This window comes from Polypterus senegalus, chromosome 3 (assembly GCF_016835505.1).
Source record: "Polypterus senegalus isolate Bchr_013 chromosome 3, ASM1683550v1, whole genome shotgun sequence".
Lineage (NCBI taxonomy): Eukaryota > Metazoa > Chordata > Cladistia > Polypteriformes > Polypteridae > Polypterus > Polypterus senegalus.
This window is the reverse complement of record NC_053156.1, coordinates 247,331,771-247,359,279: the sequence shown is the minus strand read 5'-3', so window position 1 is coordinate 247,359,279 and position 27,509 is coordinate 247,331,771. Positions and strand designations below refer to the sequence as shown.

General features: G+C 35.9%; 1 protein-coding gene across 1 annotated transcript in view; it reads right to left on the bottom strand.

Moving 5' to 3' along the window:
- Positions 1-3,019: 3,019 nt before the first annotated feature.
- The window catches only part of adam17b (ADAM metallopeptidase domain 17b), a 79,535-nt gene continuing 55,045 nt past the window's right edge, over positions 3,020-27,509 (bottom strand). The window contains exons 13-19 of the mRNA XM_039748884.1: positions 12,503-12,606; positions 11,671-11,805; positions 11,109-11,239; positions 8,408-8,486; positions 7,576-7,664; positions 5,564-5,620; positions 3,020-5,150 (exon numbers count right to left, since the gene is read on the bottom strand). Of these exons, the coding sequence (XP_039604818.1) occupies positions 4,812-5,150; positions 5,564-5,620; positions 7,576-7,664; positions 8,408-8,486; positions 11,109-11,239; positions 11,671-11,805; positions 12,503-12,606 (934 nt within the window). The 3' untranslated portion in view covers positions 3,020-4,811. The remainder of the gene's footprint in view (positions 5,151-5,563; positions 5,621-7,575; positions 7,665-8,407; positions 8,487-11,108; positions 11,240-11,670; positions 11,806-12,502; positions 12,607-27,509) is intronic.

Genomic DNA, 27,509 nt, shown 5'->3' with positions numbered 1-27,509 from the left:
TACTGCTGCTCTTGAATTCATTCAATTCAAATGATAATTTAAATGAAAATATAGCCATCTCCTAAATGGTTTATATTAAAACTTAGCGAATATCATTTTTTATTGTTCATCACGGTCTATGAGATTCAGTCTTGGCAGTCTCTGTTTGTCCACTGCATCCTCCCCCATGTTGTGCATTGATTGGATAGTTATATGGAACTATTTGCATATGCAAGGCTAGATTAACTGGAAATCAGGGAAAAATGTTTAAATGAAAATTATACTTCAATTTTACTGAATTTTGTGATTGTAACTTTTGAAGTGTAGCAGGGAGAATTATACTGCTGAAACAGGCCACTGTCATCTGGGAATATTGCTGCAATTAAGGAGTGTACATGGTCTGCAACAATCTTTTGGTAAGTGGCATGTGTCAAAGTTAAATTCACATGAATGCAAGGATCTAAGGTTTTCCAGCAGTACAATGCCCAGAGCATCACACAGCCTCCACCAGCTTGTCCTTCATCCATAGTGCATCTTTGCTGCATCTCTTATCCAGGTAAACAATGCACACTTATCTAGCCATCCATATGAGCTAAAAGAAAATGTGATGCACCAGATCAGACAAGGTTCTTCCATGGCTCCATTGTCCAATGTTGTCATTCACATGCTCATTTTAAGCACTTTCAGCAGTACAGAGGGTCAGCATGGACACTCCGACAAGTCTGAGGCTACACAACCTCATACGCAACAAGGTGAGATGCACCATGTGCTCACACGCCCTTCTCTCATGGCTTGCGTTAAATTTTCCAGCAATTTTTGTTACAGTAGTTCTTCTTTAGGATCAGAACTGACAGGTTAGTCTTCATTCCCCCTCTGCCTTGGAGGCCAGTGACCCCGTCACCAGTTCACCAATTGTCCTTCCTTGGACCACTTCTGGTAGGTACTAACCACTACATACTGGAAGCACACTGCAAGACCTGCCGTTGGAAATGCTCCGACTCTGTCTTCTAGCCTTCACAATTTGATCCTAGTAAAAGTTGCTCAGATTATTATGCTTGTCCATTTTTCCCTGCTTCTAACACATCACCTTTATGAACTGACTGTTGCTTGCTGCGTGATACATCCCACTCCTTGACAGGTGCCACTGTAACGAGATAATGTTACTCACTTTATCTGTCAGTAGTTTTAGTGTGGTGGCTGATCTGTGTTTATTTGTTAACTATAAAACATTTTTTTTATTTCAATTCAAGCAAAGTGCCATCTATATTAAATGTAGTATAAAGAATAGTATTTTGTTATAGATAGCTTCATTTAGACCATACATGTCCAAGTGCTTTACAGGTAAAGAAAGACAAATACAAATTTTTTTTTGTAAAATAAATTCATAAACACAAAAAAATGACACAAGGGGCAAAAAGGAACATCAAAAACAACAGTATATATATATATATATATATATATATATATATATATATATATATATATATATATATATATATATATATACAGTATATAAATTAAAGGTCTGTCATAGTCTTGTGTCATATCTAGGACTGGTGATAATGTTATACCCTGTTCAGCTGAAGAATCAGACTCCCTGTCATCTACACATCAACTGCAGGGATGCTGGGTGCCTAAAGTCTTTCTTCATATCTGTATTAATCATTCATACTGTCTTAATCTGCAAAGACTCAATTTTTTTACAAGCTTCTGTAAATTAATCTGATCTCCATACCAACTGAACTTGTATTAAATAATAATATTCAGTTTCAGAAACATCACATTATAGAACCAAACAGCACAATTCACAACAGTTACAGGGAAGGGGACATAGATACAAAGCAGGATCAAACCCTGAACAGGGGGCAAAAACTCCACACAGTATGGGACTAAGTCAGGATTCAATCTCCAACCCATGGAATGTTGAGGACGCCGCCTTAACCACTGAGCCCCAATGCACACAAAATTTGCTTTATGTTTACTGTTGTTACTGCCTAAAACTGATACCAATTTGATATGTGAATGAAATATATTTTCCACCCTCCGTTTTTCTAGTACAAAGCCGGTTCTGCTTACATAGTAAAAATAGGAATGCAATTCAAAGCAACTTTGTTACTTGGGCAGTTAATGTATCTGCTGTACAGTATAGGAGTTTGTGTTTTGTTTAACACTTCCCAAGTCTGTTTTAGGCACTTTTCACCTTGTACTTTTAAATATCTGTGCAGCTTTCTTTGACCATCTAAACAAGTACTACAAAGTAATCTATCCTCTGAAATATCCTCATGCATAGGTGTATCATCTACTTAACTGAAAGTTTCAACTTTTTCAAAGACTTCCACTAAGCAACCATTTATGTCTTCTAAGAGACAAAGAAAATGGATGAAAACAATCAGCGTTAATGAATGAATAAATAAATATAACTACCTACTGATGATTTCAAATTGTGGTTAACATTTGTTCTCCATCACTTATCTGACAAAGGCCACTTTTAAGGAAAATAAATTCCTTTCATGTACAAACCTGAAACTTAATAAATTTCAAACATCCATTACATTAAACAAAACAAGCCTTGACTTCCTTTCTTACGACATTTGTTCAGGTTTAGTTTAGCAAAAATGGCTAAACATAAGCTAAAAATTTAAAAATTAACCCAATTTCTGACCACTTGCTGGAACTTTTCAAAGGTTTTGATTGATAAATTACAGTTATTTAAATGTATTAAAAATTACTCCATTTTCATCTTACATTTAAAGTACTACCACAGAATAACTGTTATGTTTTACATTCATTAAAACCATGCACACATAAAGCTAAGTTTAGCACCGGTTCACTGCAACCCTTTAATTTACAGTAGTAAAAAAACATTTGAGATAAAGGATATACTGCAATAAATTCATAACGATTAGGTTTTCTCACTGATTTGTAACAAATGTTGGCCTGGCACCTTGAAGTAATTGGTCAATGACTGTGAAATGTCAACACCCAATTAATACTGTATATGGTATTCAGGAAGGAAAGGGAACATGTGTATACATGAATCTAATAAAGAACAAAACATACAAAAGTTTTAATAATATAGCATGTTTTGTCAATACAAAAGAAAATATTTTAAAAAGTGGGATTAAGGCAGAGTCAACTCATTAAAGCTGGGTTTTTACAAAATAGTGTTAAACTAAAAATACCATAGGCAAATGTCAAGTTACAATTTCTTCCCTAAAAGACATGTTTAGTGAAAATGTTGCAGACAGTGATTATCTGTGCACTGCTAGATGCCTTGTACTTAGTTTCTGGTGCAGGCTTCCAAAACAGCACTGGTCCAAACAAAAGTAACTGGTAGATAAATTTAAAGTACACTAGGTTTAAGGCAAGTGGCCCAAGCAAGAACTTTTCAAAGTAATAATTAACAAGACAAATACAGTAAAACATCTACAACATTGAAGGTACAATAAAATACAAAAGGCTTTTTTGTAGAAAATGAAGTAACAGATTCAGTTCAATACTATACAACATTCATTATGAACAATATGCAGTTTGATTTTAGATTTGCAAGCTGCTTTGAGTGCACATGTATTTTGCTACTGAAACAAGGTTTTTTTTAAAATTAGCATTCATAAATGTAACTTGATATAGCTACTGACAAAAACTTAATTTACTAAAAAAAAAGGTTTAAACAAAACAAGGAAAAAAATACACGTGTTCAAGCAATACTTGTTCTGCCAAAACCTATATAATTAAAGTATATTTCACTTATCTTTGTGACTGACTTTTTAACACATTTATAAAGAAGATTCTGAAATGAGATAGAAAAAGGCACTGATAATTGACAATTAGCTTGTTTTACTTCACAGCTTGCAAACAACACATTTTAGACAACTTGCATATTGCACTGTATTAAAGCTAGACCATCACCTACTTTGTCAATTAATTACAAAAAGAATTCACCTTTTTGAAAATACATTATACACATAAAAAGCAGTATAAAAACATGCTGACTAGACTTACCAAAGAGTACATTACATTTAATGCAAACAACATGCTCCTGCACAGGAAAAACTTTAAAAGTGTATAGATAGTCTCACAGTTTATTACAGCAGTATTCATTCAGCATTTTTCTTGGCAGCAGTTTTTCCTCTTTTCAAAAATGTTTAATCTTTTTCCGTATGTAGCTCTCTAAATATTTAAGAAAACAATTTGTGGCTTTTATTTTCACTATCACTGTCTCTTTTAAATATTTGTGCAATTTACTAGTTGCTAATGAAAAGAGATGATATGCATCTTAACAGTGAGGTATAAAATTAAAAGATTGTTTCAGTGGGGCAGCTTTTTTACTTTCCCTTTGGTGATGTAATTTTTCTACAAGATGTTTTAATGCTGGTTCTCTTTTAACAATTTAGATGTAAACAGAAAATACAGAAAATTTCTTGTATGAAACTTTTAGGGTGAACAATTAAAATACCTCATTGATTTCATTGCATGAGAAGATAATGTCCAAAAGTTCCTATGTTATAATTATGTGCAAGAAATGGAAAAAAAAAATCTTACATTAGTTACCTGTACAATAGTACAATAGTCTGCTATGACCTCAACTGAACATATTCTGATAAAATTACATTTTCCCTTTCCAAATATAAAAATAATGGTGTTTCACCTCATACTTCTAAGATCTGAAAAGAACTTTATTTTTTTAAGTTTTTATGTCAGAATTTTGATTTCCTTACAAAAGTTAGCACATCTGAAAGAAAAAAAAATGTTATCTTTCCATAATACTAACACATTTTTTGTGTTAAAATATTTAAGTGTCTTTAAACGGGGAACACAATGAACATACTTGACTAGCATTCTGTCTCTTTGCTATCAATACGTGCTTGCCTCTGCAATCTGAAAGACATGGCCTTTTCACTTCGGGCAACTGGGTTTTCAGTGAGGTCTTCAAAGGACTTGGCAACTGTACCACTGTTTTGGAAGTCCTCATCTAATACATCTTCATCAATGTGAGAGTCACTGCTAGGGTCCTCCTGAATTGTAGCCATCCGAGGATGATCAATTTTTGGTCCTGCTGGAGCAGTAGGGGGAACCACAGCTAATGGCTGGATGGGTGGTGCTTGAAACCTGTTAGCTGACTGAGAAGGAAGCTTCACAATTCGGACAGAAGCAGAATCCATCTCTGCATTCTACAAGAGACAAAAAGCAGCAGTTCACTCAAGTCCGATGCTTAAAAATAAAAATGTCAGTAATGCATTGAAAATGCAAAATGCATGTTACTTGAATGTTTAAATGTGAACCATAACAAAACTCTAATCTAAAAAACCATTAAATTGTACTCTGAAACCATAACTATTCAACAGTTGATTAAAGGAAAAGTCTGGTATTTTATAAGTCCAAGTTAACTCTTCACAATCATGGTATACATTATTTCACCACATGAAATTGTGTTTTATAGTGAAGCATGTTTTATTTTATAAATAAAAAAAAAAGTTGGCTGGCCACACTATACAAAATACTATAATTAGATTATATTTGGGAATTTAAGAAAAATGCATTTACAATTATGAGTAATTAACATGACAGAAATCACAATACTTACACTAGGATAAAAAAGGGACTTTGTGTTTTCCTCATACTGCTTATCAAGTCTTTTATCCTAAAATGAAATATAAAATGTGGTTATCCATCTGCATACTAGTGTGTAAGAGGTTGATTAATCAAGATGAACACATAAATACTTAAATGGTAGCCAGGCCTAAGATGCACATTATTCCTTTGTAAAATTCACTTCACTTTCATAATCTTTTCTTGAAGAAGGTTGTAGTGACTAAGTAAATGCCTAGCTGCACTAGCTGGGTCGCCCTATCCTCAGCAACTTTTCCCAAAAACCTTCTTAAGACTTCTTAAATACTCAAATACAAGTCAAATCAAGATGTATAATCCTTTCAGTGTATCCTGGGATTGCATACAAGAGGATAGGTCTGTAATATTCCCATAGGAGTCATCCTAACTATATGTGCAAACAACTCCAATGAGCCCCTCTCAGCCAAGAGAAGGTGCAGTTTTACTCATGGGTCCTTTTGTAAGCCTGATCTTCTATATACTGGAGAAAGAGTCTAGAAATGCTGCAGGATCTAAATTTTGTCTGCTACTGTTCCCAATATTTCAGTAGTTAACCAGAGTTCTTGGTCATAGATATGATAAATATGTTTGTAGATATATTAAAATGAGCATTTTTTTCAATAATCACATTTAACTTATTTTTGGTTCAGTAGCATACCATTTTGAGTTTTGTTTGTGCTCATTTCAGTTATTTTATCAATAACTCCAATAGGTGTGTATCAAATCAAAACAGTACCAATTTTAATTTGAGAACAAAGTAAGTGTAAAACCTTTTGTTATTTTCATTATTTAAGAAACACTAGCAAATTACAATACTGTTGAGACATGAGTCCTACTTCATATAAATCATTATTCCTGAATTTATTTTACTTTTACTATATCTCACACACAGGCAGTTTTAGTCTATTAAAACTGTACAAAAAGATCATAAAAAGTTGTACGATAAGAGTCTTAGTATAAATGTAAAGCCTTGAACAAGAGTAGAAAACCATGAAAGATGCTTATTTGTCTGTGCTTGATCCACAAGCCACACAGAGAAGTTTTCCATACTTCCATTGGAGACATTTTACTATGCTGGAAAAAGCATTCCAGAGTAACAGAAAAATCTACATTTTTGATCTTTTTATTTTATGATACCTGTAAGCAAAAATTTAGCCTTTGATTAAAAAACCTTTCACTACTTTGGATGAAAAAGTATAACTTAAAAATCTTCTTCTTCTATTGGGAGTTGCCGCAGCAAATCATCTGTCATTATGTCTGTTAACAGCTCTGTACCTCTTAGGAAATTCGTCCTTCTCATCTGTAGTTTACTGCATTTCTCAGTAAACATTTTCATCTAAAAAAATATACATAAAAAAATACTATGGACTGGCACACTGTCTGGGGCTGGTTCTGCATTGCGCCTCATGCTGGTGAGACACTTTGTGGACCTACCCTGTGACCATTAAGTTGGATTAAGCAGGTTGGAAAAAACTATTAACTATTACCCAGGTCCAGGATCATTTTGTGTGTGTGTGTTTTTTTAATCTCTACCTGCTATGTGCTAAAACAATTTGTTTATGTCATAGACAAACATGCTAGTTCCTCTATTCTACCTTCCTTTACATCCATAATTTGAATGACTCTAACATGTTTTATTTCATTCCACTCTCAAAGCTAACTTTATAAAGTTTTCCACATTAGTGTCACAATGATTTCTGAGCTCTCTATACTTTTGCTAAAGTAGTACCTCTTCTACCTATTACTTCTCATCACTCTGACAGCTGTATAGATTCTACATCCATTATTAATGTTCAAACAAGCAACAATGGCAAGCAAAAAGTCTAGCTACTTTTTAACAACATCTTACATGTTTTCTATAGTTAGATATTTCCATCACTTGGTCTTAAACAGAAGAGTGTGAAACCATTAGCTTACAAAGTGGTTGAATATATTTATTTTATTTTTTGTTGAACAGTGATAAAATAAAAAATAATTAACTATACTTACCACACAATGAACAAGAATACTAAGTGGGATCCAGAAAGCAAGAGAGAAGACCACCACAGATCCTACTATATTATCTGCAAGAAACTTTCCTGTATAAAAAAAAAAATAATAAAAGATCATACAATGCAAATTTTAAAATATAGCCGCAATAAACATTTGTGCCCAACTTCTATATAAAATATTGACTATGAATAGAAGGAAACATATAAAAGACTATTTAAGTAGAACTGTGATTCAAAATTGTCTCCACCTCCAACATCTACACCATCACCATCCTCATTAGTTTTGTGTAGCAGCAGGGGAGAGTTTGCTTTGAGCAAAACACGCTGCTGTCAGACTGTTAGCACACAATTGATCCAACTCAACTTTCCTTCATTTAATTTTATTTTTCCCCACCAGAGACTAAACACTGTTTACATTTTATGAACTCTTTTTTACAGTATACATTTCTGTATATCCCCAGCATGTCCTTTACTTTTATCCTGTTTTTATAGGGCATAACCTTCACATACACTGACATTGTTCTTTCCATGCAGTAGCCAAAATGTTCTCACTAACACACAATGACCATTTTCTTAAAAATCACCTTTGTAATACAAATGTTTACAACAAATATTTAGACCAGATACAACAAAATACTGCTAGCTTATCAATTACAGATGTGCAACACCATCCGTTCTTTGTTCCAAACTAAAACAGAATGTTAAGAACCGATAATGTGAGCAAGGTGCTATAATATACATGACAGATAAATCAGTTCTGCAAATACAAACTTGAAAATTAAGATTCCTTAAATAATTTCAAACACATAGAAGTAAACCAAATAACTCACCAAATGTGTTTATATTGAGCTTTTCTATGAAATCCCAAAGTCTTTCAATGGCATCCTGAACCTGTTTCATGCACTTACCCTTTAAGAGACAATACTATTATTATTAATAAATAATAGCAAAGTAACATTTTATATATGTATCAAAAAGACTTGGTAAAAGGAAATCAGAACATATAACTGACAATGTAAAACACATATGACCTCCCACCTCCCTGATATAACTAGTTTTATACCTGCAACTCCCAACAAGAGAGTATAATCTGTCCTTTTAACATTACAAAAGTAGATCAATACATTATCATAACTTAACCTCAGTCAATAAACATAAAACACTGCATACTGCTATAGATTTGAACATTACAAATGTTGTGACAAGAACAGTCTATAGCCCAATGACACCGTCCATCCTATTTATCTAGCTTGTCCATAATTATATCAAGTCAAGATCTGAATATCCCTAAAGTCTTACTCTCCACCAGACTACTAAAACATTTATTCCATGGGTCTATGGTTCTTTGCAGGACAAAATACTTGTATTGCATTAATGCAGAATCTGCCCTTAACATGTTTCAAACTCTGTCCCTGTGTTCTCATTGCAGAATGTATTTTAAAGTAACAATTGGGATCTACTTCACTAATTCCTTTCATAATTTTTTATAATTTAGATTATGCCCAGTCTTAATCTCCTTTTGCTTAAACTGAACTTTCTCCTCATAGCTCAAACCAGAATCAGCCTATTTACTTTTCTCCATGCTTTCTGAAGTGCTGCTATGTATTTTCTGTAATATAAAGACCAAAATTGCACTCCGTACTTCAGGTGAGGCTTCACTAGTTCTTTATATAATTTAAACACAACCTCCCTTGACTTATAATTCCTAACTCATTTATTTATAACCCAACACCTTTATTTCTGTACACCTGTACACTACATTTTTTTGTATGAATATGTGCTATATAAATAAATGTTGATTGATTGATTGAGATGTAGTGATTAGTCCTCTATGACTCCTAGGTCCACCACATAAGAAGTATTTTCATATTTTTGGCTCTCCCATTGTGTATACAAATTTAGCATTTTTACTTGGAATACTTTACATTTACTTACATTAAAGTTTATCTGTTGCAAATCTGCCTAAGAATGTATATATAGTATCCAAATCAGTATGTAACCATTTAACCGATTCTATATCTGCCCTTCCACCATATTTGGTATCACCTGCAAACTTAATCAACTTATTGATTAATTTTTGTTATTTATGTATATTAAATAGAGAAACAGCCCTAGCACTGATCTCTGAGGGACACCAGTTTTAACATCACCTAATTCTGAAAAAGTTTGCTCATCATAACTCGCTTCCTGAGTTTCAGCCAGTTCTGCATCCACCACAACCTGAATTCCTATTTCTTTCAGTTTGATTACTAATCTTTTTATGTGGTACCTTATCAACTGCTTTCTGAAAATCAACATAAACATAATAAGGACCTCTCTTATTACACTTTTTTTGTTGTTTCCTCAAGAATTCCAGCATACCTTCCTTGTCTGAACCCATGTTAAGTATTTGCTATTACAACTGTTGTAGGCATGGTGCTGCTCAATCTTTTCCTTAAGGATTGCTTCCATTAATTTATATGTGATGTACATTAAGCTTACTGGCCTATACTTTATTTGGATCAGCATATATACACATACATACATATACATACACACACACACATATACAGATATATATACACACACATACAGTGCATCCGGAAAGTATTTACAGCGCATCACTTTTTCCACATTTTGTTATGTTACAGCCTTATTCCAAAATGGATTAAATTCATTTTTTTCCTCAGAATTCTACACACACAACACCCCATAATGTCAAAGTGAAAAAAGTTTACCTGAGATTGTTGCAAATTTATTAAGAATTATCAGCCTTATTTCTATAATACTAATTAATCCTGTCTTTACCAGACCACACTGTTTCAAAAAATAAATAATTGAGACCAAAATAAAATAATTTTTTCTTATAAGAGTCACTGAAGACAGGCCACAAAATGGTGGATTTTTCATTCTTGAGTAATCCTTCTACAAGCCATATAATTCTTCAGGTTTCTCACAAGTAAGCAGTCTTTGCAGCAAATGTCAGGTCTGGACATTAATTGCATATTTTCACTTAATGGTTGGCAGCAGTCTTTATATTTTCCTAATTACAAACACGACGTGTGCCACCCTAAATAAGTTATTGCCTATATATGGTTCGCACATGCTCCCTATGTCTGAGTGGGCTTTCTCCAGAGAGTCCAATTTTCCTCCAATGCACTCAAATGAAATTCATGTTAGGTTAACTGAGAAGTATGAAGTGTTTCCAATGTGTGTGCCCTGTGATGGACTGATATCTGTTCAGGGTTTTTGTTTCTGTCCTTGTACCCAGTGCAGGAGAGATAGGTTCTGACCTCCTGTGACCCTAAATTCGATTAAGAGAACTTGACAAAATATTTATGTATATAAGTATGGATATTTGTTTTAAAGTACTCAGTCAGATCTTAAACATTCATAGGAATGATAATTTATACTTCTAAACTGATAAGTCAAAAAGAAAGTCTCATCAAATATTGATCTGTATATTATGTTTAAAATTAGTATTTAAAATAAGTCTTATTCCAAAAGTCTATATAATACACCAATAAAATCCATTTGGTAATCACAACATACATTGCCATCACAAAATCCAACCGTGCAAGGTTTTCCTTTTCTTAAGAAAAGAAACTGTCCTTTACTCTTCTCATAAGGCTTACATACTCCATTTCTGTCTTTGCAGCACACTTTGCAAGAGTTATCTGTCTCTGATAAAAAAAAAAAACACAACAAATAATAATTGCATAATGTTTTAAGTAACATTAAATGTATCAGAGATTAGGTTGAAGATAATTATAACATTAATTAATATTAATTAATTTGTTTTCTAGAAATAAAGTCCTGCTTTAATGGACTCAAGATTTTTTTGACAAAAACAAGCAAAAACATGTAAACATTTGAAAAGTGAATAAGAGAGCTGAATAATAAAAAAGAAAATTAAGACAGACTTTTAGAACAACAAAAAGAAAAAAACATATCAAAAAACTGAATTAGAGACTAAGTAGTATTAGACTGTCTTCTTCCATTAAACTAAATTTTGTATCAAAGGATTATTGGCTAAGCTTGCTATCTTTAAGCGAAAGCAAAGCTTTTCTTTATAAAGGAAGGGCTCATCAATTAAAATGATAAAATTAATTACCATTACAAGCACAGGATTTAAGATTCTTCACAGCCTCACAGAATGGAATGCAATCTCCATTGTGGCATTTACCCATATCCACACAGACAGTCTCATCAGCTGCATTAGCTGGTGGAGGACATTCACTACTTTTACCTGAAAAGTTTTGTAAAGTACAGAAAATATTTCTTCGTTTTACATGTAAACAATTATCTTCAGTATTAAATTGTGACACTAAATAAACCTTGTCAAATCCTAAAATGAATAAAGAATAGAGGGCAAAATAAGCATACCCTAAATAAAACTGCAATACCTACAAACCATAAATTCCTAAATTGGTCAGCAAAACATAAAATAACTTCAATCAAATAATTCTCATAGGTACCCCATGTCTTTGTACTTTCTACTAGCATCAGCTACTTCGCTTAAAAGCTGACCATACAGTCACTCAGTTAGTATTTCTAGCTTTGCTCCTGCACACAGTCATTTATTTTCCAACTTGTCTATTATAAAGCAGGGCTGAAAAGAATAGAAGTGAGTGTATCACCACCCCCAGTAGCTACCACACCAACAGTTTTAGAAACACATATATCAGAATTACAAGTACAACAAAACACGCCTACTTGAAAAACACCGTAGTCACCATTTAGTGTGTTTAAAATTACTTTTTGGGGTTTAAAAAAATAAACAGACATAGATATTTACAATAAAGCCAAGGTGATGATAATACTCTAGTCTTCACAGTATGGGGAAGATTGTAATTAAGAGATCTTTTTATTATAATTAACTTTGTAAATACTTTCCTTTCCAGAGAGAGAAATTATTCATGCATTCTTTTATTATAAAAACACACCTGTGCAAGTGGACTCCCCTTTGCAAGTAGCATTGATGGCTTCCTGGCACACTTTTCCAGCTTGCTCAAACTTGCATGTTCTACAACATGGACTGTTCCTGTCACTAAAGGAGGACATAAAATGCATTTAATATCCATTAATCCAAATTTTATACTTAATACATAATAATAAATTAAGCTCCTGGAACACACAGTACTGAAATAATTTACCTTCTAACTGCATAAAATAATGCAGCATTCTCAAAAGATACTAGAGTCTATTCCAGTATCACAGGCATTAGGCAGTAAACAACCCTGGACAGGGTTCCCCTATGCACATACCCACACTGGACCAATTGACAGCTGCCTCTTAACCTAAAATGTACATCTTTGGGAAAGCAAAGGAAAGCCAAAGTACCAGGAGGAAACTCCATGTGGAGAACATGCATATTTTAAATGGACAAGACTCAGTGTGGGATTTGAACTCAGAAGACTGGATCCAAGGGTGGGGCACTGCTACCTACTGTACCATAAAATAAGTAAAAGTAAATTAAGAAGAAGCTGGTTTTTACCAATGATAGTAGATTGGAATAATAAATGAATGGAGGACATTTTAGATAAAATATAGAAGGTGCTATATCTGGTACCACAACTAGTGTTTTAAAATGATCTTGTATGCAAAACTATTCTGTTTTTATATTATTGTTTTATATATTATTTGAAATGATAAAGGTGTATTTTCTAGTTTTCCATGGGTATGAATTTGGTTTCATTCCTGGGGGTGCCTCTGGGTGTAAAAGTACTGCCTTATACCCACAGTCACAATGGGTTCTTCTAAGTGCAAGATAAAAATTTATTTCACACCCAAGACAATAAAGTTAGAAACATTTGAAAACCATTTAGGATGAAAATGTAATATTTATGTATTTTTAAAGAAATACATGCTACACAGTACTTTAGATACATACTGTGCCAATTTAAAGTGTATACAATCAAATTCTGTGTAAGGTGCTCTTTTTATGTCTGTGGTTCTGTGCTAGTTTACACTGAAGGATAATTAACTAAAGTGTCCAGAGGATGGTAAATAGGAAAAGCATATGGCTATCATCTGAATGAAACCAAAGCAAAACAACTAGTGAAGTGTGGAAATATTTTAGACTGTGGAATTATGTTACTCTGGAAAGCATTTAAGGCATTTTTACAATCACAGTTCAATTTCTTTATTCTGAATCAGGAGATGATTAGTTACTTAGTTTCAATCCTCAGTTAGTTCGGCTGCATTTCACACAGCAAAATTTCAAGCAAGTCAGATGGTAACAATAACCACAATGTGGGTGTTTTGTGGACATCTTTTATTAGGCAGAAACAATTCTTTCAGGGAAAATGTACCATAGAGAGGCATTTGTGCATCACAGCATTTGCAGTAATGATGTGGTTTGCTTATCAAGCACATCTAATGGCAAGAGTACATAAAAATGCTACAGAAATGACACATTTCAACTAGGTAACATTACAGAAGATGGCAAGCTCTGCAGAGGGCAGCAGAGTGATGTATTTAAGTAATACCTGTATCAAGGAGAGTTTCATTCACTGTATAATATTAGGTACTTACTCTCCAGTAGCCCGCTGTATGTATGTAATCTCATGATTATCTCAAAACACAAAGCTACTGTTACCCTACTTGTGCACCTTATTCTTTACGCTGTCAGATTCAAGGGTTTGATCATCAGTTGCACAGGACACTACTATACGTTTCTCACTCTGTGTATGTGGTTTGATAAACTTGGTCACAAGTGAAATGTATACTTTTTTTTTAACATAATCAACCGCTATTTGATTGTAAGAGAGAAAAAAGGCTTGGAGTATGAATTAGGTACTGGGCTTTTTGTGAATAAATGGCACTTTTGCAAGCTGTTTCATGCAACTTCTATTATATTTGTATGTGTGCATTTTTTTTTATTGTCTCTTTCGTGCTTCATTTGTTCAACTAGTTTTTAAATTTTTTTTCACTATTTTTATTTAAAAAACATTGGTTACATTATATAATTGTAGATTTTAAGGGAAATTCTACTTTTAATCTTCATAATATTAGCTTCTTTTGCTATATACTAAACAACTAAAATGTAATTTCAATGCAGAGTTTGATTGGAGACAAGAGACAAGTAGACAAGAGTTCAAGATATTGTAACAGCACTGACAACTTGCCTGGGATGGCATCAGTGATAAATCACTAACAGTATACGCAAACATTTATAAATCACTAATAGTATAAGCGAACATTTCATAATTTAAAAGAGCCATTTTGGTGACAGCTGGAAGGGAAAATATAAAAATGGCAAGTAACACAATAGGTACATAACTGAACTGCGAAGCAATGTCCATGCCAGGACAAAATTACTCAGGAGTACTGGATTTTCACAGAGGGGTGTTTTATCCATTTCCTTTATTTATTCAGTTATTTCTTGTTGTGCTTCAGTGGTGGGCCACCACCTCCATTAGCGGATTGTAAAAGTTGCTGTGTCCTCCCTATGCAAAAGGCAAAAATCAAGCCTTTATAGAGGGGTGAGATTGATTTAACTTGTCCACCCCAAGACAGAAGATTAATGGAGCTCTGTTTCACCTTCCGGCTAAGATGCAAGAAATGTACAGTGATATATACAGTTCATAAATCGTTAAAAGTCTACATTTCCATTTTTATTTTCTATGTCGTAGTTTGAAATGTGGCAGAAGTCTTACATTCACAAATAACTGTGACACACTTGTTGAAATAAACAAAATACAGTAGAGTCTCGCTTATCCAACATTCTGTATTATCCGACGTCCCACCGGAAAAAAAAAACAAAAAAATGCATCAATCGGCAACAAGAACCGCAAGTTGCGAGCGTGAGCTTTGTCTAATTTTTGTTGCTAAGTTAATTTTTTCTGTTAAATTTTTCAGTTGTTTTGTTGTAAAACATGATTACAGTGGATTATCTGGCGCATGTGCATGTGTCTCCCTCACACGCTTGCGTTTGTGTGAGTGCGCGCCACGCTTGCGTTTGTGTGAGTGCGCGCGTCTCTCGTGTGTGTGTGTGTGTGTGCGTGTGTGTGTGTCTGTGTCTCTCGCTCTCTCTCACTGCACAGGGAGAGACTGAACATGTGCGGAAATCATCGGCTCGCACAAACTGAAAGGGAAACTGGCTTGTTCCTATACCAAGTGTGTAGTCCTGAACAGAGGGAAAAGTTTGGCGTACTTTTTTGGGTATAACCCGATTTGCACGTGTTCAGAGACGATCGTGAACCGAGCCACTGTATTAGGTTCATAATGTGTAAAATTATAACATAGTTTGATGTTTAATAGGCTTTTTCTTAACACCTTCCATTATCCGACATTTTCGCTTATCCGACGTTCTGCCGGCCCGTTTATGTCGGATAAGCAAGACTCTACTGTAATACAATTTATTTATAATATATGGATATCAATACACTGTATATAGACAAAAGACACTAAAAAATACAATTAATAGACAATAGGAGGTCTGTTTGAATACACTAATGGGAGGTCTGAAAAGTACTCCTTATGCGAAGGATTTAGAAGTTGTAGTGGACTCAACACTATCAATTGCCAGACAGTGATCATAAGCCATTAAGAAGGCTAATAGAATGTTACGATATATAGCACGATGTGTGGAGTACAAGTCCAAGGAGGTTATGCTGAAGCTTTAGAATGCACTGGTGAGGCCTCATCTGGAGTACTTTGTATAATCTTTGTCTCCAAACTACAAAAAGGATAGGCACTGCTGGAGAAAAATCCAGTGAAAAGCAACCAGGCTGATTCCATGGCTACAGGGGATGAATTAACAGGAAAGGTTAAAAGAGCTCAACTTTTTCAGTATAAGCAAAAGAAGAAGATTATGAGGAAGCATGCTTAAGGTTTCTTGAAAATTATGAGGGTAATTAATATAGTGGATCGAGACTGTTATTTTAAAATGGCTTCAACAAGAACATGGGGACACAGTTTGAAACTAGAGAGTAGATATCGCACAAACATTAGAAACTTTTTCTTTATGCAGAGAACAACAAACACATGTAATAAGCTGTAATGTGGTAGACAGCAGTACTTTAGGGACTTTCAAAACTAGACTTGACATTTTTAGAAGAATTAAGTGAGTAGGACTGGCAAGCTTTTTTGGGCTGAATTGAATGTTCTAGATTGTTCTAATGTTCTAAAACAACTACACAAAACATAAAAATACAAAAGCTTAGTTTAACTTTCCTCTCCTGTAGGAAATGGCACATACTTATTCTATTTCTTGTCTTGTACAGAAATTTTCTCTCCTATTGAAAAAGGCACTTGTACTATGAATTCAGGTTTTCCAATTCATGTGTTCAAGATGGATAAGTTCTTTGAATAGTTATGAAGGATCTATTGCCTATAAGTGGCATTCATTTGTTTATAGCAGCTAGCCCACAGTTCTCACCAAATCCCCAAACAACCAAGGGCGCTCTCTCTCTCTCTCTCTCTCCGTGTTTGTTGTGTGTATGTGTGTGTGCGCGTGCAGAGAAAGAAACAGAGAGAGAGTAGGAGCTTGTGTATGTGCTTGAGAGATGCTGCTGCACTTTCTGACTTGGTCTGGGAAGAAACTTATAACACAGTGCCAGAACCTATCCTTCACAAGGTTATTATCTTTTAATTACATTTTCACCAACACCATAATACATTAGCTGGCTTTGTCCTATCTATTAATTACAATTAATCTAGTAGTCCTCAGAATCAAAGTAATTTGTACTTAAGGTATTAGGTGAGAGATGCTTTGTTCCTTTTCTAGTTGGCTTTCACCAGATATGTGGAAGGATTCTCAGCGCATTCTCTTTTCTTTGCTCAGGAGGTCTCTTTCTCTGCCTTTGCTCACATCTTCTGCTGGTGCTATTGCAGTTTTCTTTGAGGGTTATACACAAAATACACTGGGATGTTAGCAAAGTTACACCTGCTGAGTCAGCTGGGGCCTCATGTATAACGCCGTGCATAGAACTCGCACTACAACATGGCATAAGTACAAAAGCCGAAATGTGCTTACGCACAGAAAAATCCAGATGCAGGAATCTGTGCGTATCTCCAACTTCCACGTTCTTCCACTACACAAATCCCGATCAGCGTAAAAAGTAACGCTCGTGCACGCGCTTTATGTAACGCTTTGAATATGCAAATCAATATAAATCGCCCTTAAGCGCAGCCTTCTGTGAAAAGACAATGGGAAAAGCACGGGGGAAAATATAAGAATTTTAGTGAATACCAAGTGGAGGCAAAGGAAAAACATACTATTTGTTTAATTAAACCATGGTATAATCAACAAAAGGAAGTTGATCGAGTGACATAGCGTGTTGGAGAAACTTGAAAGCTCACGTTCACAAAATCGCACAGTGCCGGAAATAAAAAGAAGTCACATATCAAAGTCGCCGTGAAAAGGCGAGTTGTAGCCCACTGTCTGAGTGTCATATGAAAGCTTATTAGGGTACAGAGAAAAAAAAGGCACACAGTGGGGAAAAAGCACGAAATGTCAACTTCAATCTCAAAATTTCCACTTTAATCATGTAGTTTATTTTGTCATTAAAATAGAACATTATAAAATCATCTTAAAATCGTTTAATTACGATGTGATTTGAGAAACTGGTTAATTAAAGTATAGCACGTTAAATGCTTTGTTTTGTATGTGATCTTCTATATGCTGTGTGCGTGAATCACTACGTGCTTCTTAAACCGGCTCTCTTCCTCCAACAGAAAAGAGAATCCATTACATTTATATTACAGCTCTCTGAATAACTAAAATACTAAGATGTATATGTGATATCATTTTCATGATGATAGTTAAAGCACGTTATTAAACATGGGGTTCATGGCGCAGTGATTGTGTGCGACCTTCGATGAAATTATTTATTGCAGCGGTACTCAAGGGCGGCTCTATGTCCAATAGAGAAAGTCCAATGTCAATATGTTATCTTATGCACGGTGGATCGCCACACAATCAGCTCAGTAATAGACGTTAAGCCATCTGTAAGCTTAGAGCCGATTCTTCAAACGTTTAAGGAACATTGAAATATCTTCGTAGTACATGTTTAATTATTCTATCCTTCATGCCAGTCCCAGTGAAGAATATACTGTAGATTATTTAAATGAAGTTAAAGTTTTATCTGTATAATATAATAAACATATTTTGCTGCATTTCATCTTAAAAATAATATCGTCATCATATGTAAATACGCGCTTTATAAAGTGGCGCAGGTTGTGTAATATTATAATTGTAGTGCAAGTTTCCAGTGAGGTAATTGTATTTATAAGTACAAACAGTTCTACAAGGAGCACTTGATTGAGTGCATTTAAAGTTCTTGGGATGGAACTGTTTCTGAACCACGAGGTCCGTACAGGAAAGGCTTTGAAACGTTTTGCCGGGGCTGAGATAGCGTGTTCTTGAAGCTGTATACTGATATACTGTATACTGTATACTGTATACTGTATACTGACTTCTCTTTCCAATCAGCTGCTGCTGTGATTCACACTCAGATACAGTGATATAAATACTCCGAGTGGTGCAGTAAGAGTAATATGGAAAAAGATGATCTGCTGTGGCAACTCCTAACGAGAGCAGCTGAAAGAAGAAGGTGGTGCAGTTAGAGTAACAACGCTAAAGCAGTTATGGTATTTGGAATACTATGGCTATTCCCTGGACCATTATATTTTTACAAGTTAATTACAATCAGAGGCATTACACTAATAAACAATATGAGGTTAGTTTCAGTTAATTTATAAAGCCGCGTCAGGAAAATAAGGAGTAACCACACAGGAACAGTAGCATTGCTTTGACGCTGGGTGCCACCAGTTTGTAAAACCAAGCGGAGAACTTGCGTACAACAAGGTATGAGGTACCGTGGAAAGGTGCATGGCTTTACACCAAGTATAGGTTTTATACATCGCGATTTGAACGTGGAAAAGTTCTTACACAACATTTCTGTGCGTACGCACCGTTTATACATGAGGCCCCTGGTGATCAGCACCTGTCATATGTAAGGTGGATGTGTGCTTTACATTAAGTCTCTCTCTCTCTCGCAAATGTCCTGGCTGTCTCTCAGTAAGGTTGAATAATTGACAAACACATTCAAAGTCAAGTACAGACAAGTATTCCACCCTTCCAGTCCAGCACAATTGCGCTGTGGTATAAAGGGATAGCTTTAACCACACTCTATAATCTATTTGTTCTGGCTATTGGCTGCCAAATTCTGGCCAGGTCAAGCTATAGCGTAGCGGGAGAAGAACAATTAGTTAAGGGTGTTAGTAGGATATTTATTGAAGAGGACAGAGGTTTTGTCATTAGCCTTTTGAGTGCATATAAGCTCATCCTCTTGGTTGGCTAATGGTACAAAGTTCTGCCCATCCTTGATTTGTGGTCCTTTATTCAGAACCGGAGTCCATGTCACCCCTTTAAAAGATACAGATATGGTCATAATTATTAACCCCTATGAGAAACGGGACATTTTCCTACATTTGTATCCAATTTTAACACCATTTTTCAAACTTTCCAAAGTAAGATTTTCATCAATGTAAAAAACGTCCAACTGGTACATTTTTATTTAAAACACAACTTCGATGTCTGTTTAAGAACTTTACTGAAAATTGAGGAGGTAAAAAATTATTAGTCCCATGTCAATCTGTAAGGAAGCATTGCAGTAAAGTTAAACGTTCTGGTGTCAAACCACACCTGAACTCCACATTACTTGATTGGTTCAATCACTTAGCACCACTCCCTAATAAATGGACATAAATGAGCAGGGCTTGGTGTACCTAAAAGCAAGACTGAGAGGCATCATGCTTACATTCTTTGTAAAAAGTAAATTTCATAATGCCAAAAACCAACAAAATAAGTGTGGACCTTAGAAAAAAAGACAGTGGATGCTTGTCTTAAGGGGGATGTCTATACAGCCATTTCCAAGCATTTAATTGTGTCCAGAACAGCTGTACATTGCATCATTACAAAACACAAAGTTTCCATTTTGTCAGAAACAAACCAGGGCTTGGTCACAAGCGTGAGATTTCAAAGACTTTGGACAGGATCATTGCCAAGGCCATTGTCACTGAACTGGCCTCTTCTGGACTTCAAGTCTCAAAAAAAAAAAAACTGTTGTGAGGGCTCTTCATCATGGAAAGTTTTATTTGGCAGGTCATCTGCCAAATAAAACTCCATTGGTCACACAGCGGCATAGCTAAGCAGAACTGAAGTTTGCCCAGGACCATTTGAAACATGAGGATGCATTTTCAAAGTCTGTCCTTTGGTCTGATGAGACAAAACAGGAGCTGTTTGAGTAAATATGGATACATTTTTTGTTTGACGAAGGGAGAGACCTCGAAACCTTAAAACACAGTTTCGACAGTACGTGGTGGGAACATAGTGCTGTGGGCCTATTTTGCTGCTTCAGGCACAGGAACCCTTGTTCTGGTACACGGCATTATGAAGAAAGAAGATTACACTGACATTTTAAAAGATTAATTTGAAGAAATCTGCTGCCACTCTGGCTTTAGTTCATTGTTGGGTCTTTCAACAAGATAATGACCTAAAGATCACAGTTGGTGCAGAACTTTTTGAGGAACACCAAAATCAAGGTATTAGAGTGGCCGTCTCAAAGTCCAGATCTCAATCAAATTAAAAATCTTTAGCGAGGGTTCAAGGTTAAGGACTACGTTCGACAACCATCTAATTTGCATGAGCTGGAGCAATTTGCCATGGTGGAATTGTCTAAGATCCCTCAGAACACTTGTTCAAACCTTGTGAGAAACTACGGTAAGAGGTTGCTATCAGTTGTGAGTCAGAAGGGGTACAACTTTTGACTGGAGCGGATCAGCGAGCGGAAGCAGAGAGCGGATCAGCGAGCGGAAGCAGAGAGCGGCGGCGTCTCCCACAGGCACATAGCCCTTCGAAAGCACTCGAGCAAGTTCACCTGAAGTAAAGCCGGCAGCTGACCAGTAGAAATAACCGGCAGTGAGAAATTAAAGTCGATCGCTCAGCGGGTGGTGGAAACTTAAAGCGACGGTGATTCAGCTGAACACGGAAAGCACCGAAGCACCTATAAAAACGGCAAAGATGACTTCAACACTTAATGTAAGTTCTATCTGCTCTCTGCCCATCGAGGGCACGTTTATATGTTGTGTGTCCTGCAGTATGTACAGCTCAGGTTTTTCGGCCGACAGTGCAGATAGCTTCACCTTTTTGGCAAATGTTTAGTTAATTTAGAGTTGGTCGGGAAAATACGCAAATTGGAGGACCGCGTTAGGAATCTGATAGCGATTAGGCAAACCGAAAATTGGATCGACTCGGTTTGTTTAGACAATTCAGCTACTTCTGATTCGGCTTCAGTCTCTCCAGGTCCCACTGTAGTCAGTGCAGGCCGAAATCAGCAGCACCAATACAGCCACAGGGCGAGTAGGTAACAGTAAGACGGGGGTCTAAGAATCCAAAATTTAGTGCTCCAGCACCCAGGTCACCAATTCGGACCCAGAACAGGTTCTCAGCTCTCCGCAGCGCGCCTGTGGAAACTGAGAATAATAAAGTGCTCATAATTGGTGATTCCATAGTGCGGAATGTTAGAATTCCAAACTATGTTAAACCAGCAGTTAATGTTAAGTGCCTCGCAGGGGCCAAGATTTCTGGCATAAAGGCTGCATTGGACCGTGTTGCCGATGAAGTATCTACCTTATTGCTGCATGTCGGCACTAATGATATTTATTTACAGCAATCTGAGGTATTAAAGCGGAACTTCATCTCTCTATGCACCAAAGCTAAAACAAAATGTCGGAATTTAATTGTATCTGGTCCCTTACCAAGATTATATAGAGGGGATGTGATTTATAGCAGATTGCATTCCTTTCACTGCTGGCTAGAAACCTGGTGTGCAAATAAAAGCATAGCAATTGTGAAAAATTTGGGATGATTTTTGGGAAAGGCCTGGATTTTTCAGAAGAGATGGTCTTCATCCTAACTGGAGGGAATCTTATGTATTATCCCAAAATATGGCAGCAAAACTGCCTGGTTGACTGATTAGAGCACCATCCAGGCCGCAGTCATGTGATCTTAAATCACAGGCTGTTCTTTATCCCACCTGTTATTTTCCTGAAGCTGTTACCCATAATCCCTGTTGTGGGGCATCCAGTAAATTTAGTCTTGATACAAACCTTAAATTAATTGATAACCAAAAAATAAGGTGTATAATTAGACCAAGGGATAAAACCAGACACTCCACCAGGGGCATCTGTAATAGAAATTTAATTCAAATTAAAACAAAAAATATATCAGCTGCTCAGAAAGAACCATGCAGTTTTAAATGCTGTTTATTGAACAGTCGCTCTCTTGGCACTAAAGCTGTTTTGGTAAATGATATCATATTAAGTACAAAATCTTATTTGTGTCTTCTTACTGAAACCTGGCTTAGTAAATGTGACACTGTTCCCCTAGCAGAGGCGTCACCAGATGGATACTCGTTCCTTCATAAGTCTAGAGATTCTGGTCGAGGAGGAGGCCTTGGAATAATTCATTGTAACAAAATGCAAACTCCTAAAAATTTAGGCAACTTTACATCCTTTGAGGCATTAATTTTAAATATTAAAACAGATTCCAACACAATTATAGTGCTAGTCTACAGACCACCAGGGCCATATTCATTGTTCATGACTGAATTTAGCAACCTTCTGTCTGATTTGGCTATAAATTATGATCACGTAGTTCTGATGGGGGATTTTAATGTACACATTGATGTGGAAACTGACACTTTTAGCAAATGTTTTACTTATTTGTTAAATTCAGTAGAATTTTGTCAGATTGTCAAAGGTCCAACTCAAAATCATAACCACACATTAGATTTAATTATAACTTACTAAGTTGAAATTCAAAATTTAATTATTACTCCATTAAATGTACAGTAATCCCTCGCTATATCGCGCTTCGACTTTCGCGGTTTTACTCTATCGCGGATTTTAAATGTAAGCACATCTAAATATATATCACAGATTTTTCGCTGGCTCGCGGATTTCTGCAGACAGTGGGTCTTTTAATTTATGCTACACGCTTCCTCAGTTTGTTTGCCCTGTTGATTTCATACAAGGGACACTATTGGTGGATGGCTTAGAAGCTACCCAATCAGAACATGTATTACATATTAACTAAATCTCCTCAATGCTATAAGATATGCATCCCGCGCGGAGCTTGATTGTTTGCTTGTCTCTGCCTCTCTCTCACCCTCTCTGACATTCTCTGCACCTGACGGAGGGGCTGTTTGCACAGAGGCGGTTTGCTTAAAAGATACTGACGCTCCTCTAAAAAAATGCTGCTTTATTGCGGTGCTCGGCATATTTAAAAGCACATGTATTGATTTTTTGATTGTTGCTTTAATCTCGCTCTCTCTCTCTGACGTTCTCTGCACCTGACGGAGGAGATGTGAGCAGAGGAGCTGTTTGCACAGAGGCTGTTTGCTTAGAAGATACTGACGCTCCTCTAAAAAATGCCGGCAAACTTAAAAGCACACATATTGATTTTTTGATTGTTTGCTTTTCTTTGCGAGCGCTCTCTCTCTCTCTCCCTCTGAAATTCTCTGCTCCTGAAGAGAAGAAGATCTATTTGCATTCTTTTAATTGTGAGAAAGAACTGTCATCTCTGTCTTGTCATGGAGGACAGTTTAAACTTTTGACTAAAGGGTGTTATTTCATGTCTAGAGGGCTCTAATAATGTTAACAGTGTGAGAGAGTTTATAAGGGGTTAAAATATATAAAAATAACTACACAAACATATGGTTTCTACTTCGCGGATTTTCATTCCAGAACCCCCCGCAATCGAGGAGGGATTACTGTAGTTATTTCCGATCACTTCTTAATTACATTTGATTTAGTTCTGCCCATGCCAACGCACTCGCAGATTAAAACAAAGACAGTGCGACATCTAGATTGTAATTCTGCTTCAAAATTTATAGATACCTTGAGTAAGTCGAGTGTAATTGTGGAAAACCATTTAGATCAGTTAACATCAAATGTAAACATGGAAAACAATTTAGATCAGCTAATATCACATTATAATGTGACCTTGAGAGATGCTCTGGACACAGTGGCTCCCCTAAAAACAAAAGTGATCAAAGCACATAGAAACTCTCCCTGGTTTAATGAAAATACTCGAGCTCTTAAATTAGAGTGTCGAAAACTGGAGCGCAGATGGAGAACAACAAAGCTACATGTCTTTCAAATTGCATGGACAGAGAGTGTAAATAAATATAAAAAGCCCTCTTTAAAAGTCGCTCAGAATACTATTCTACATTAATAGATAGCAATAATAAAAATCCTAGGGTACTTTTAGAGCAGTGGCTAAATTAACAAATGGAATTCAGATCAACAGTGCAAAATACCAACAGATATTAGCAGTACAGACTTTATGAACTTCTTCAATGAGAAAATTAAAAATATAAGATCTCAGATCTCAGCATCACAGTACAAACCAAATACTAGCTTAGCAGACCCTGCAGCACATTGCATTCAGCACTTTAGTAATTTTAATCCTGTAACTCACCAGGAAGTCTTAACTTTAATTACTAAAATGAAGCCCACTACTTGTTCCCTAGATCCAGTGCCAACAAAACTAGTAAAAGTGCAATGGATGTTCTTGCAGCGCCTATTCTAACCATTATCAATAGTTCATTATTGCATGGCACAGTACCTGATGCACTAAAAGTGTCAGTCATTAAACCTTTACTTAAAAAGTCAGACCTAGACCCACACATACTAAATAACTATAGGCCTATTTCAAATTTACCATTTCTCTCTAAAATACTAGAAAAGTAGTCGCCAGTCAGCTTCAGTCACACCTTACGCATTACAATTTATTTGAGAAATTCCAGTCTGGCTTTCGCACTGGTCATAGTACAGAAACGGCACTAACACGGGTTGTAAATGACATTCTGATATCCTCTGATGAAGGAAATTCCACTGTAATTATGTTGTTGGACTTAAGTGCAGCATTTGACACCATTGACCATTCTATTTTACTGCACAGGCTAGAAAACGATGTTGGGCTTACAGGCCCCGTGCTCGCTTGGTTCAGTTCTTATTTATCAAATCGATTCCAGTATGTACAGAAATGTGCAGACAGTACTCCATCATTATACACAGAAGTTCAATATGGTGTCCGCAGGGCTCAGTACTGGGACCTTTACTGTTTTCACTTTACATGCTTCCACTGGGATCTCTCATTAGGAAACATAATGTTAATTTTCACTGTATGCAGATGACACCCAGTTATACCTTTCATTTAAATCAAATGAAGTTTCTCCGATGTTGTCTTTAATTAGTTGTGTTAGTGAATTAAAGGAATGGATGAATGAGAACTACTTGTCTTTAAATACAGATAAAACAGAGATGTTAATTGTTGGAGGGAATGACGCTGATCACAGCAATATTTTGTCGTCATTTAACTCAGTTGGAATCCCAATTAATTTTACTGAATCAGCCCGCAATCTAGGAGTTATCTTTGACTCTAGCATGTCATTTAAAGCACATATTACAAAGTCGTCCAAAACATGTTTTTCCATCTTAAAAATGTTAGGAAATTAAGGCTTTCTAAATAAACAGGATTGTGAGAAATTAATTCATGCATTTATCTCTAGTAGGATTGACTACTGCAATGCGGTGTTCACTGGCTGTTCAAACTGTTCTCTATACAGCCTCCCGTTAATCCAAAATGCGCTGCAAGAATTATTACAAGAACAAGAAAATATGAACACATAACCCAGTTCTTAAATCTTTACACTGGCTCCCAGTTAAGTTTAGGGCAGATTTCAAAATCCTCCTTTTAACATATAAAGCATTAAATGGCCAAGGTCCGCTTACTTGTCTGAACTTATCATGACTTACAAACCTGAGCACATTAAGATCTCAAGATGCCGGTCTGCTTAGGATTCCAAGGATTAATAAAATAACAGTGGGAGGTCGAGCTTTTAGTTACAGGGCCCCTAAACTGTGGAATGGTCTTCCTGCTTCCATAAGAGATGCCCCTTCAGTCTCAGCCTTTAAATCCCGGCTGAAGACTCACTACTTCAGTTTAGCATATCCTGACTAGAGCTGCTGATTAACTGTACATACTGCATCTCTGTTGTTAGTCATTAGCACTAAAACATAAGTAACATTATAATTATATTTGAATACTAACCCTCACCTATTCTGTTTCTTTTATCGGTACCCAAATGTGGCATTGGTGCCACGCCCACCTGCCAAGTTGTTTGCCTGCCTATGGTAAAGTCATCCCTGATGGAGGATCACAGGAATCATGGGAAAGAGGGGTCCTTTCATCGAGCAACGTTTCAGCCGTGGCATGGCCAAATGGGGAGGCAGCTAGATGGATGAGGTCTCCAGGACTCTAAAAATATCCAAACCTAATTATGTCATATCATCTACTGTTAAACCGTACTTCTAAAATTTTTATTATTTTGCTGTATTAAGGAATTGTTCTGTTCTGTGTATTGTATTGTATTGACCCCCTACTTTTGACACCCACTGCACGCCCAACCTACCTGGAAAGGGGTCTCTCTTTGAACTGCCTTTCCCAAGGTTTCTTCCATTTTCCCTACAAGGTTTTATTGGGAGTTTTTCCTTGTCTTCTCAGAGTGTCAAGGCTGGGGGGCTGTCAAAAGGCAGGGCCTGTTAAAGCCCATTGCGGCACTTCCTGTGTGATTTTGGGATATACAAAAATAAACTGTATTGTATTGTATTGTACTATTAATTGTCAGACAGCTAATAATTTTGGCCATGCTTATTTTTGTGTTTTTCTTGATTCATCTAAGTGTATTAGTAAAATATTTTCATGGAACTTTTTGGAAATTGTGTTTTTTTCTTTTGGAAGCAATTGTCATAAATACTTTAAATACTAGTCATCTCTCTTAGAAAAATTTTGGACAGGGGGCTAATAATTGGTGCAATGGTTGGAGCTGTCGATTTATAATCCAATGGCTGTGAGTTCGAAACCAGCTCCCCTGC